Source organism: Epinephelus lanceolatus, chromosome 21 (genome assembly GCF_041903045.1).
Source record: "Epinephelus lanceolatus isolate andai-2023 chromosome 21, ASM4190304v1, whole genome shotgun sequence".
In the NCBI taxonomy this organism is placed as follows: Eukaryota; Metazoa; Chordata; class Actinopteri; order Perciformes; family Serranidae; genus Epinephelus; species Epinephelus lanceolatus.
In genome coordinates, this window is record NC_135754.1 from 39,611,258 (window position 1) to 39,625,399 (window position 14,142).

The following is a 14,142-nucleotide window of genomic DNA, read 5'->3' on the forward strand; positions in this document are numbered from 1 at the left end:
CACTCACTCACAGAGTTTCTCTTCTTCTTCTCTGCAGACTAAAGAGACGAGTGAATGGTTCAGCACATAGTGAACTGGACTAACAGCCTAAAAATACTGCCCCCCTTTCTATTTATTGAGTCATGGATCAGTTTGAATAGAAAATCAATTCTGAATCAAATCCTAAGATTGTAAGGATCAGCACCCGTCTGGACTGCAGGCGCACAGCTGGAGTGAGAGCGGCAGTGTCTTCATGTTGATTATGCACTGCACAGCTGTCCGCTAGAATCCAGCTGGGTACGTACAGGTGAAGTAAAAACATTTAAGTCAAAGGTCCAGGTTGGGTTGAGTTTAGGCTCCTCCCATCATTTTAATTGCCTTTATCTCTCCTGAAATTATTTAAAGGTAGATATAAAATAATAATTAACTGATTACAGATCGTTAACATGGGCAGCTGTTGATAAAGAAAATGAGTCCAAAGTTTCATCTGACCCTAATGAGGATTAATCTTAATCAAAGGGTATTGTTATAAGTGTTTTTGAGGACTACGTACTGTGACATGTTCACCATCATCACGTCAAGACTGCGATGGCGAGAGACTGTAAGGCTCTAACAGAGGCTGATACACAGACCTCAAGTCTGCTTCACTCGTCGCTGCGGAAACATTCGAACGACAACTATCTAATTGTTAAAAGACCGTTATTTTCTTTTTCAATCTTTTGTAATGACAGAATTATGTAATTAAAGTAGCACATTAATTTAATAAGTGTGGTGACCTAAGCTTCCGGTGTTGTAGGTATAGAAAGTGAGATGCTGGCTCGTTCTGATACTGTGCAGGTGTGCAGCGGTGCAGGTGTGCGTCTGCCACACAGAAAACCAGGTCAGAAGATTGTTTGCTTCAATGATGACCACAGAGATGCCACTGGTACGTGTATGTGAACACGTCTGGCACCAGCACAAAAAATAACCATTTACAACTTACAGCAAATGAAGTGTTCATGTAGCGTGCGAGCCGCAGTGTTCCACAGGAGGCAGGACCTGCCATTTGTGTACTTTCATTCATTCATCTAGTTTCATTTGTGAGAGGGTGCTGTGTGTAGATACAGTAGAGTGTGCTGTAATTGTTGCAGCACGTGTGATTGTTCTCATTGCTTTTTGTGCGTGGACAAAATAATATATGCAATTTCTTTTAACTTATAGTTTACTCACCTTCAAATGCAGAAATGTTTGTACACAAGGATCAGAGTATGACTGAATAAACTGGGTTTAACTTCCACTGAAGGACCTTCTGTGGTTGTTTTTCGGCCATTTTTCTCAGCTCATAGACTGAATCACAATGTTTGTTTACAAAAACTCCCTACGTCACACACATGAAAAGAAACGGCACCGAGCAAACGCCACCTCAATCGGTTAGTTTATAGCCACGTGAAAAGTGTCCCACCTAAAAAAAGTGGTGGTTTTGGTTTAAGTTGCTCGCAAAGCAACACAGTACACAGAATAAGTACGGCAGAAGCGTCAGGTGGGTCAGACCACTGTGTTTAACTTTATGTTTAAATTTTACAGTTACGGCTCAAAATGACAAGCAGATCTTACATTTCTCCACAACTCTACAAATCTATTGCCAGTTGTTTACTCAGAACTGATTGTTGTTGTTGACGTCATGGTGATTAGTCTATTTATTTGACATCACACTGCACGGATTGTATAGAGCAGGCTGCCATAATAAAATGCATTTTGATTATGTCTTCTATTTCTTTATCATGATGTGGGCGAGTATTACTTCTGATCGACATGACTGGAGTAATAATCACGTTCATATTAAGTTCCATTTGTTTTTTCAGTCAGCAGTTGGAAAAGCTACAACACAATGATTCAATCAGCGCAGTCTAGTGAAGTCTGCACCCTGAGCGCTCTCTCTGGAAGTCTGCAGAAAGTCAACTTAAGGCCCCTTGTGGAATGGATAACATGTGAATCTGGACACTCGCAGATTTCCCTTGAATGCACCTGCAAAGTCTGAGAATCTGTGAGTGCAGCGGAGTCTGGATACTTTAAGGTCCTGCTCCAGGATGCTTCAAGTCTCGATTAAAAGCTGTCTTAAATTTGGACTCCCCAGAAGCCATATTCAAGCCTTCAGGCATGAAGCAAATAATCTCTGAACTCACAATTATTCTCAGTAAACTGAGGATGTAGTCAAAGAGTGAGAGGCGCTGACAGGTGGCGTGATGTGTCAGACACACACACACACACACACACACACACCTCAAACCACTGAACATCGTTAGTTCTTCTTCGCTCAGGCGGCTGCCTTCCTACAGTCACTTTTTATACACTGTGTCTTCAGTCACACTCACATGTTTAGCCAGCTCTGCCATGTCTGTGTGACGCTCTCCACGGGGTCGCTGAGGGGTGGCCTGATCCGGTGGGGAAGAGGAGGAACTGTAGCCGCCAACAGAGGAAGGAGAAACAAACTTCCCATGAGGACCCCGGAGAGGCGAGGACTTCTCCCGTCGTGGGGTGGACCAATCACTGGTGGGTGAGGGGCCGGGGTAAGACGACGAGGTGGAGGGTGAGACAGGGGAGGAGTTTGCGGTGACCCTGTCTGCTATCCACTGGCGTACCTGAGGGTCAAGGAAGAAGATGAAGAGGACCTTATTTGAAACGTGAGCATAGCGAGGTAAGAGCAGTAAGATTCACTAAGATAAAAGCTACATGCATGAATGAGGTTAGAGCAAGCGTTTACACAAGACTCCAGAATTATGAACTAGCCATCAGTGACTTTCTGTCAGCGTTGGTCTCATGCAGGATTACAATCACAACACAGCAGACGTCAAAGGAACGTCTTTTTAAAGTGGAAATAGACAAGTTTTTTAAGCTGTTAAACTGAATGCTCCAGGTCTCTAATTTGTGGCTGTAAAGTTTCACGAGGCTGTGATTATCCTTGAGGTCACAATAGGTCATTTTATACAGTGATGTCAATCAATACAATAAAATGGCTGCTAATAGGAGCTAACATCATCACACATGGACGAAACTGGACTCACTGAATACCCAAGAGCCTCGGTTTCCACTCATATCCAAGTTGTGCAATTCTAAGACTGTTTAGGGTCCCCAGTGTGCAAACATGTTCAAATACAATTGAAAAGAAAACAAATATGCACTGCATACAAAAACTGCATGGGATCAGAGTAAAGTTGGCCTGTCTGTAAAGGGGAGACTCGTGGGCACCCATAGATTCACATATCTTGAGGTGAGAGGTCAAGGGACAGCCATGCCAGTTTGGCCTTTACCAAAATCTAGCCTACACCTAGACTGTTCTTTAGCTCCCTTCCCTACAAGCTAGCATGACGCGGCCGGTCCGCCTGGATTTCCTTAGTTTCATATGATCCCGTCAGGATCTTCACTCTTCAAAACTCAGCCTGCTACAGCGTCTGAAACACACTAATGTCAGCCGAGGACGCAGGCATCCCTGTGGAGTGGAAGAGGTTAACTTATCATTATCAAGTAAATGTTAACTGCACAATGTAATGGCTACAGAATGATGACACCGTCTGTGTTCAGATGAATTCCCTATAAGCCTCGCTTTCACTTTGTAATCCTGTCTGCCACTGGGTAAAATCTCCCCAGGCTCCATTTACGGCACAAAGAAAGTGTGTCAACTAGTGCACAACCAAAACAGGAAGAGGATAGTGCTTCTGTTTTCCCCGGCAGCGACTGATAACTATCAGTGGTTACCAAAAAGGATCAGTGTAAGTTATTTGCAGTTACTATCCCCAGCAGTGGAAATGATGGCGATGGAACAACCAAAGTGAGCGTGTCTGGTGGTTGCTGCTCGGCTCGGAGGAAAACAGAAAGTCATGTGGTGTTTTTTTGGGCAGCAGCGCCAACAATAACACTACATGTGAACCGTGTTGTCTGTTTCCACTTTAAGTCAAAATGCCCCCCGTCATTAGCAGTGACAGCGCCTGACTAGGAAGTGCTCGTGAACATCCCGGTGAAAGGGAAACTATGTGGGTGTCTGACAGCCACCACTTACCTTTAGGAACAGTGCCTTTCTGTCTGTCCTGCTCTGTCCATGCTGGAAAACACACATGGCTTAGCATGCGGCCAACTTAAGAGAAATAAATCACTAAATAATAGAAACACACGAGTGACATCAACATTGACTACATGCAGAAGGATGTGTAGGATGAGGCCGCACTTGGACAGTAAAGACATGCCAGCGTACCTGAGATGAATTACAGAAGCATTATGACATCACAGTGTGACAACATATGTTTTCAGCCAAGTTAAAATCTTTGTCCGTGGTGATTGACAGCTGTCACACACTATATTTAAGTTAGTGTCTCATTATCATGTTTGTATTTTTGTGTATTTTTCCTTTCCTGTAAATCTATTTTCTCTGATGCACAAACTGAAAACATTCATGCATTACAAATTGCAATAAGCATCTTTAAATAAAAACCCATATTTACCCCAATTTCATCACAACTACAGAGTGTGGCACATCTCCACAGCCTAAGAGACTGAGTTACGTCGTAAAAACTTGTTCCTCAGACTGCACAGTGCAACCTGACTTCAACTTCAGTGCGGCACTTAATAGATCGTTCACATTAGAAGGTAAAAACACAACAAACAAAGGAACAGCAAGAGAACACATCTTGCTCCCTCCTCGTCACGATGTACCAGATGTCCAGATACAGTTTTGGCATTTATCAACATTGTTTTCACTTCAGCTGTGCCCTCATTTCGTTGGCGTCTGACACAACTACTTTACCTTGGCATTCAAGGACAAAGCATTTAGTATTATGATGAGGCCCAGAGCTTCATTGCAGCCTGTACAGAATGTCCTGTTCTCTTTTTACAGGTTTTTAAATCAATCTTCAAATGTCTGTTTTCATATTTTATGAAGACATCACCCAAAAATAAGTGAAAAATCCTCAAACAACGTCCTCAATTTGAACACAGTGAATCAACAGATGAAATGAGTTAAGTGTTGTTTTTAATTAAATGAACTTTCTTTCATGAATTGATGTTATGGCGCTCTTAGATCGCTGCTAGACCACCACGATGACAAAATGCCTCCCTTTGTGAGGTTCATGAGAGGCTAACACAGACTGTAGCAAAATATTGTGATTTTTGGAAATGATGACGTCCATCTGTTTTTTAATAAATTTTGACTTTTTGACTTTCTATTAGAAATGTTTGGAATACACGACTCAAAATGTAGAAATACCAGGTTAAAAGATCCAGTGTGCAGGATTTAGGGGGATATACTGACAGAAATGAATATGATACAATAAGTATGTTTTCTTTAGTGTCTAATCATGTTGTTTATATTACCTTAAGATGAGCCGATATATATATAAAGATATATCTACACAGGGAGCAGGTCCTGTCTACAGAGATCACCATATTGCACTGCTATGTTTCTACAGTAGCCCAGAACAGACAAACCAAACACTGACTCTAGACAGAGACATTCAGGTCACAGCCCCTCCAGGAGAAGAGCAAAAGAACACATTTATCTTTTTAAAATTGAAACTGCTTTTTTCAGTGTTTTTACCAGTTTAAATCACTGGATCTGTTTGTTCGGGAGAGCAAGGGACCCCTGGAGATAATTCGGCTCCTGGTAAAAACCTCCTGAGCGTCTGAGTTTTAAGTTGTCAAAGACAAAAGGTGAGCACACACCAGGAGGTCCCAGGCTAACGGCCGTCTCCAACGGGCCGCACAGCACGTGAAACTGCTTTATTTAGTGTTAACATAATAACATAATGCAGCTCCCACTAAAAACCTCCTGAACAATCAACATTGAAGGAACTCTAACATGGAGCAGTTTCAGCTGGTTGCAATCTGCAGTTGTCACCACTTGATGCCACTAAACCCCCTAAATCTGACACACTGGACCTTTAAACAGAACGAATAGACATGTAAAATGTGCAGCATCCGAATGTTGATTTAGAATTTGAATGTCTCAGTAATGAATGGCACTTCTAAATATTCAGCTCAGCTCTACTTGAGTGTTTCATGTTGTTTAGAGTTACTTCCCAAATGTTCAGATCTGTTGCCTCGCTGCCTCTTCACCCACAACTGTCATTCCTCTGCAACTTTCTAAGTCTCACATAAAACAGATTTAATATATATATGTAGATGATTTTTGATGACAATACCTTATGTGGTGAGCTGTGGGCGGTCATCTCACTTTCTGTTTTGTCTTCATCAGGTTCTTCATCACTGCCTTCCTCTGGACTGCTGACCTGTCCTGAAGTGGGCTCCTGAGCCTCAGTGTCCTCAGTTGGTTCGTCCTGCTCCATGTCGTCACCCTCCTCCTCAACATAGAGCGAGTCCGGTTGGCTGGCAGGGTCATCCAGACTGTTTGGTGCCATGACTGCACCGTCTCTTTCAACGGATGCTGAGAGCATGTAAAGGGCGTTAGGCGTCGTAGCTTCTGTCGGGGTGACAACATCCTGGGACGCAGGATTTGCTTCGCTTGAAGTTTTAGTAACAGTTAAGGCCTCTTTGTCAGATTTGCTTGTTGAGGTTGTGGGGGTGACAGATGCAGTCTGGCCAAGTTGAAGCGAGTTACCGCTCATAGTGGGCTGCTGTACCTTGACAGGCAGGGCTGCTGACACTGAAGTTTTATTGACAGAGCATTGCGTCTGATCTTTATGGCCGCTAGGAGCCACGGGCGCACATAAAGAGTCTGAGACAGTTTGGGGAAGGCACTCCTCAGACACTGTGCCAGACCAAGAGCTGTGGGCATTGGCCAGATTGCCGGCTGCACTCTGCTGCTTGGACACCTGTGCCAAAAGGGGGGGTGGGTGTATCAGGAGAGGAGTTTCTCCCTGTTTAAGAAGGAGCAGCTTTGGATTTATAACACCAGAGGAGTGAGTGGTGCAGAGAGCCTCTGGTTTGGTTCCTGCGGGCACAGCAACATTCTGGATACTCTGTGATGGAGTCTCTGTCAAAGCAGGGGTGTCTTTGGTCCCTTCGAGTGAAGAAACATAGGCCTCACGCTTTGTGGCACTTACAACAGTCTGATTTAGAGAGGGCTGAACATGTAGTGAAACAGCAACAGGGACGTCCTCACCAGTAACCACCGGGGATATGAAAGAGAGTGCACCAGTTGCTGCCTCTACTTTCTGTTTTTGGGGAATCATTTGAATTACAGGAGAATCACTCACCTCTGTTTGGTCCAAAAGGGCTGCACTGACCTGTGTGCAAGATGTCACAATTTTTGGACTGGTGCCCGTCTGTTCAACAGCGAATGAGTCAGATGTAACAGCAGCTACTTCAACTAAACAAACCTCACTTGAGTTAGCCACTTCAACAGCTTGGTTAGCATCTAATACCAAATGCTGCCCGACCGCTGCTACCCTTGTGTTTTGTATGGACAAATTATGGGAATTACTGTTCGCCTGTATTTGATTTGCATCAGGCAACGAAGGCAAGGGCTGCTGGGAAATAATGACGGTGCCACTTTCATTAATTGTGTGAATAGATGGTTCAAGGTCCTCCTCAGAGTGCTCCAGTAATGCGTTGAATAAGTTCACCTCATATCCTGGAGAGTGAGGTATCTGTGCACTACTGCTGGCACAGACTGTTTCCTCAGCAACCTCCTCAACCAGGGTGCAAAACTCGTACACTTCCACGGGTTGTGAGTCTAACTCAATATCTGCCTCAACACTCTCATACAGCTTTGGTTCCCCAGTAGAGAGTTCAGAGCTCAGCTCGTTAACAATGGCAGCTTCACAGACGCTGCCGTCTTCTCGCTGCAGGAGGTAACTCTGATTCAGGTGCATGTTAGACCAGTCCCCACTGATATGAGCCTCCTCTCTGACAACAACAATTTCTTGAGCTTCAGCTGAATGCACAAGCTCAGCAGTGAGTGGCGTCTCTGTTGTGGGGACTTGGTCGGAGGGATGAGATGTTTCTGCTTCAACAACCTGCTCCGCCTGCAGTGAAACAACCAGGCCTGTGTCAAACAGTGGCGGTGCAACAGAGGGTTTGGAGGAACTCTCCTGTGTGAAGGAGGACTCTGGCACCATTGTTAAGTCGGATGAGGAGGGGTAAGTTTGTTCTTCCCTCATGCTTCTCTCCACCTGCTCTCCTTCCAGTGGATGGCAGCCCCTCTGGATGTTGCCGGACACTGAGCTTCCTTTTCCGGGAGAAGTGTATAATCCAGGAATTGGTTCTCTTGCCTTTGGGGTCTCAAGTATTTCAGCGGAGGGAGGTTGTATTTCTTTGTGAGAAGTGTCAACAAGCTCTTTAACGTGCTCAAACATCTCAACTGCTTCCAAAGAATTTTGTTTCTGTGTTTCTCTGGCATCATTTGAGATCTCTTTGATGATTTTCGGTTGTGTTTTTGACAGGTCAGTTTGTTTAATCTCACTGTCGACAGGTGAGGGTAAAGGCAGCGGAGACGATTTTGAGTCCTGGCGGCCACCTGCCTGCCCTGGCGGAGGTATATGGCTGCTTTGATTTGCGTGGACAAGTGGGTCCCCATCAGGCTGCTCCGTAACCCCGTGTTCTGCGGTGTCTTGGACTTTAACACTTGATTGTGGGATAGATGGAGATGAGGCCGTGAAACAGATTTGAGACTGGGGTTGAGGGAGAATATTTCCGCCTGTGTGCTCTTTTCCACCAAGTTCCATGTTTGTTCCAGTCTCTGGTTTATATTCCAATGTGACAGACTGTTTCTCCTTTGTCCCCGTAATAACCACAACTCCAGCACCTTCTCTAGGTGGCTGAATCTGGTTTGTCTGGCTAATTGAGTGGCTTTTCTCGTTATCAGTTTGTGACCCGTATTGCAACTCCTGCACTGTGCTGTCAATCTGTGTATCTGTGGCGAGAGGGGGACAAAGGGAAGCTGGAAGCCTTTGCATCTCAGCGGAGGAACTACAGTCCTCATTGAGGGATGTTTGCAAGGACCTCGAAAGTCCGACAGCGCTCTCCTCAGCAGGGACTTGTTCTGAGATGCTGTCCTTGGAGTCGCCGCTGATCGGGAGAGTCTCAGGCAAGTTGGTCTGAGGGGCGTTCTCCATGCCGAGGAATGCTGGGTCGTTGCTCTCCGGCAGTGGCACAGTGGACGGATTGGTGAACGGAGGGACTGGGCGGGAGGCAGCTGCGACCGGCTGCGGGGCATGCCGAGGTGACTCCCCAGCCACATTCTGTGCAGCCTGGGGGTTGCCACCCAGCACATCCACAGCCGGAGAGGCACGCTGCCGCACCGCCTCCTCCCCAGAGCTTCCTTCCTCTGTGCTGCCCCGGCTACACACTGCACCTGTGGGTGATACAGGCTGTTAACAAAAGTGTCTGGACAAAGTAAAGGCTGAAACAGAGCAGGAAACAGAAAAAAAACAACTCAGCACAAATGAAATCTGTGCTACTGCTGCTGCTGCTGTGTTATTGCCTTTTAAATTCAAGTACAGGACAGTGTATTCTCCTTTAGGCAAAACACACATCTACGTTCAAACATTATTTTCCACGATCAAAATCTCAGACAAAAGAAAAGTCCATCATCAAATGTGTGAGTAAAGCAACAACTTCTCACCTGTCTGTGGTGTGAGACACAGATCTTCTGTGCTTTCTACTTCCAGGATGCTGAAATTAGGGTCCCCTCCACATATTCTGAGGAGGCAGAGATACAGACGAATGTTAACTTCATTATTTCAACCAATCGAGCAACTGCAAATCTCCACGTTACCATTAAAAACTCTGATGTAGCGCAGGAGCATATCTGTGCTCCCAGGGTCCTGTGTTCCCCGGCTCAATATCCTCTGAAAATGATTCATTAAGAAGACGTTTCAAAGGGTTTTATCTTCTCAGCAATGTTCTTTCCTGAGGTCAAATGTTCAACGTATGTCTCCCTGGTTCAACACGCTGATATCACACACTGACTGACTTACAGCCATCTGATGTTACACTCTGAAATTGGCACCCTTAAATTTGTGGGACAGTTTTCTTGACTTCAGACATTCATATCTCCAGAGTTGGTGAACAGATTGTGAACTTGACATCCCTTAGTTCTTTTACTATGTGAACTGCAAAGCTCATAAAATGTTAGTTTCTGTCATGAGGCACGGGACACTGGGAACACTGGACACTGGGAACACTGGACACTGGGAACACAGGGATGACCCTATGCTAGCCACACAACATCATTGCTGTAGAGTTTTGCAATAAAGGTGCCAATGCTAGAATTAATTCCATCAGACATTTGGTAAACACAAGAATCTCAATGTGTGGGACGATGAGCAACATGTCACGTCACGAGAGCAGCAGCAGCAGCAGCACTCAGATAGCTGAGGCTAGCCAGCTGCTAGGAGCACATACACGGCTGTGTTTCAGGGCATCTTGCAGCAGGAACAGAAAGACTCAGTGAAGCAGCACTAACCGAGCAGCTCCGTTAGCTAGCTCTGTTAGCTCGCTCTGTTAGCTAGCTCCAAGTTGCATTTGCTGCAGTCGCCCACAGCAAGATGTTAGGGAATCTGCAGCACGCGCTCTCATGCTAAAAGCCGGGTGACCGAGCGCGCGGGCCTCCACTCATTCATTCATTTCTCGTAAATGTGGCTGTAATTCACTGTGGTCAGTTGTAGCTACGTGAACTTGTAGATGATGATCTACCTCGACAAACTGCACCTTTATTCAGGAGGTGTCTGTGTCTGTGTGTGTGTGTGTGTGTGTTGGCCGCGTGCATGAGATGAAAGCTGTGTGAGTGTTAATAAAACCACCAGCTTTGGATCGTGATCTGCACTAAAGCCACACATTGAGCTGGTTACACGTTAACGCCTAAACGCGACCGGTCTTGGCTGGTGTGGTTAGCTGGCTAACGTTAGCTCTCCACAATAACACTTGCTTGGGTGGCACTAAAAAAGGAAAGGCTGCTAACTAACTAGCAAGGTACAAGAGTTTAGTAAAGGGTGCGTTCATTTTGATGCGCAGGCGCCCCATCCCCGCCCGCAGTTATGTAATGCTCCAGCCCTGAAACAAGCCCGTTTGTGCCGACACATTTCATGAAGTTACTTCGCTGTGAGACAAAAAAACATCTGAAAAGTCGCATTAAAACGCGCTTGTGCATCATGCACTATACAGAGAGGGGGACAATCGCTCGTGACGTCATTGCGTGGGGTCAAATCTTGTTTCCATGAAAATAAATACGTTAAAATTATTCCGTTTTCAGCACTAATACGTGTCACTGACTGACCAGATATAAAAAAGAGCGAAGGATCAATGTTATAAAAGTTCCATATAAATTTTGCAATGATTATACGGGGGATTTAGGGGGACCCAAACGGTCCCACGGCTGGCTCTTTACAATCGACGGAAAGGAAGTGGTTGTTCAACGGTGACCAGTTTACCTGAGCGCGGCTTAAACTGGGAATTATTCGGCGTTGTGTGTTTTTATTCCGGTGTCCAGTCTCGATTTGAACGTAGTGTCACAAGATTTTAACGCAGTATGTTCACAAAAACACGACCAAGTCAAACGCAGTCTGACTGTGTCCTTTCGTTAGTCCGAGCCCCCCCTTCAATCCCCCCATTACTTCCTCCTTGCCCCCCTCCCCTCTCCAAGGCCGCCATCTTAAGTTCCCACCTACCTGAAATTTCCGACCAATTTTCTTTTACTAAATTCTCGTTGAAGGAGTCGTCATCCGCGTAAAATCGCACTCAATCCGTGATGCCAGTAATCCAAACTGTCTCCCGGTACCCAACGAGGTACCACTAGGTCTGTGGGAAGAAGTTAAAATACGGACCGGGAGAGACTGGGTTTCGGCGCAGAATGTAGCGGTCGCGGGGAGGAGACTTTACGCAGCGAAATGGTGGAGGACCGCTGCTGCTGACAAAGTACACAACTCGGGGAAATCTCGCGAGATACCGTCAAGCGCGCCACTTGAAATTTTGGTGTCTCTGATTGTAGTTTGTTGTCAGAGGCGAGACTCCGGACTTATTGTAGTTTGATCGGTTTATTAACACCAGACTTTATAATCGACAGACTTATGTTAACACGACTGACATGAGGCGACTATAATATGCCACATTTAGATCGTTATGTTCAGTTGTAACAACATAATAAACCTTATTGAGCCCCAGAGGAGACACTCTGCTGTTGAAGCAGCACACAGACTGCAGCAGTACACACACACACACACACACACATACATATATATATATAGAGAGAGAGATAAAGTCAAATAAGAAATAACACTAGGTTTGTTTTTCAAGAAAGGCTAAAAAATGAATGGTGTAAAAACTACACAAGAACATATGGAGACAAACGTTTCAAGGTAAAGTGACAGTAGCAGCAGTGACACTCTGTTTTGTCTGTAATAATATAGAGATGTAATATAAATATAATAGAGTTTGATCTTTACAGCGACAAACAGATGGTGATGAAGTATTCAGATCCTCTAATGAAGTCAAAGTACAAATACCACACTGTAAAAAATACTTTGGTACAAGTAAAAGCCTGCACTGAAAATGTTTCTGACAGAAGGATATCAGTATCATTACAACATGTGGGCTGTTTGAAGTGTTTAAAGTACTAATACCAGATAATACTCTGCTGCAAGGAGGCCTGAGTCCTGCATCGGAAATATTACCTTTAAAAGCATGTAAGTATCAGAAAACTAATTAAAGTAAAAACTAATGAGCAGTGGTGAGCAGAGGTGGGTTACTCAAGAGACTGTGTTAACTCTCCCATATATTACAATGGTAAACTACAAAAGGCCAGAACCCAGTTCTGAACACAATAATATTACAGTGTTGCACTGAAATAATAACTTATGCAATGGTATTCAAGTATAAACAGGAAATGAACTTAAAGGTAAAAGTACTAGGCGACACAAAAAACACAAGTTTAAATGTCTTGCATTGAAATGTTACTTTTAAACCAATTTTGGCATTGATTATATTATATGTGTTTTGGAGTTGCACATTATTATTATTATCTTTGACTCTATTTGCAGCTGTTGCACACCACCTTCCCTCAGGATATATATATATATATATATATATATATATATATATATATATGTCAAGTTTTAGTTTCTTACCTTATAATCAGGAAATGTACTTAAACTATTAAAAGTACTCAATACAGAAAAATGTCTCCTGTGTGTTCTGTGACTTTTATACTGTTTAATATAATATTTTATACTGTTTAATATAATAAAGATTATTATTACTTGTGCATTAATGTAAAAGCAGGTTTTCACTGTTGTTAATTAACTATAAGTTTCATCATTAATTAATCAGATTATTTTCTCCATTGATTTTAGTTTTTAAAAGATATTGTAAACAGTGGGAGATGCCATCACAATGACCAGAAGTGACACTTTCATTTGTTGAAACCTTAATATTATTCAAAGTATATTTAATATTATTACATTTATTAAAAGAAGCTGCATATCTTTACATCTGTGAAGAAGTAGTTGAGGAATCAACAAATCATTTCAGCTGTATTTGTACCGACGGTTTGGTAGTTTCATTCATGACAAAACAGATTTTATGAGCTTGTCACGTTACGTGTGCAACAATCTGAATGTGTAAAGTAACCAAAGCTGTCAGGTTAATGTGGTGGACTACAACGTACAATATTTCCCTTTAAAATGAAGTGGGGTACAAGTGTGAAGTGACATGCAAATAAAGTTTAAGTACCTCAAATTTGAAGTAAAGTCCTTGATAAAATGTACTTGGTCACACTTTGCTTCTGGCTACATGTTATGATATATAATGTTTGTTATTGGGAATACATTTATGATGGAGGGACCTGGACATCTGAGGCACGATGATCTTACTTTAGATAAAGCCTGGAGAAAAGTGAAGTGCTTCCCTGCTCTGCTTTAAACACAGGATTATTAATATGACAGGTGCTTCAGAATTTCCTTTGGTCTGTTTGTGTAACAGATAAATGGACGGGAAATTCTCGTGTCAGCGATAATCTGTCACTCTGTGAAGAAGTAGTTTGGCTGATACTAAATATAAAACTGAAACAGTTGGTCAACAGACAGAAAATTATTCATCTCTTTGAATAAAAAGGCCAGAAATTCACAACTAAAACATAAATATGTGCTTCGTCTTCTCTGATGTGTCAACCTGGGTATTTTTCACTGTTGTCCAATACATCAAGAAAATAACTGGCAGATAAATCATCAACAAAAATGATAG

At 43.6% G+C, this 14,142-nt stretch overlaps 1 protein-coding gene across 2 annotated transcripts in view; it reads right to left on the reverse strand.

Moving 5' to 3' along the window:
• srcap (Snf2-related CREBBP activator protein) overlaps nt 1–11,800 on the reverse strand; it is a 58,667-nt gene extending 46,867 nt beyond the window's left edge. The window contains exons 1-5 of one of the 2 annotated variants that reach the window (XM_078163188.1): nt 11,574–11,800; nt 9,530–9,606; nt 6,147–9,259; nt 4,013–4,054; nt 2,331–2,597 (exon numbers count right to left, since the gene is read on the reverse strand). In XM_078163188.1, the coding sequence (XP_078019314.1) occupies nt 2,331–2,597; nt 4,013–4,054; nt 6,147–9,020 (3,183 nt within the window). In that variant the 5' untranslated portion in view covers nt 9,021–9,259; nt 9,530–9,606; nt 11,574–11,800. The remainder of the gene's footprint in view (nt 1–2,330; nt 2,598–4,012; nt 4,055–6,146; nt 9,260–9,529; nt 9,607–11,573) is intronic. The other variant, XM_078163189.1, reaches the window with a different exon arrangement.
• Nucleotides 11,801–14,142: the final 2,342 nt, after the last annotated feature.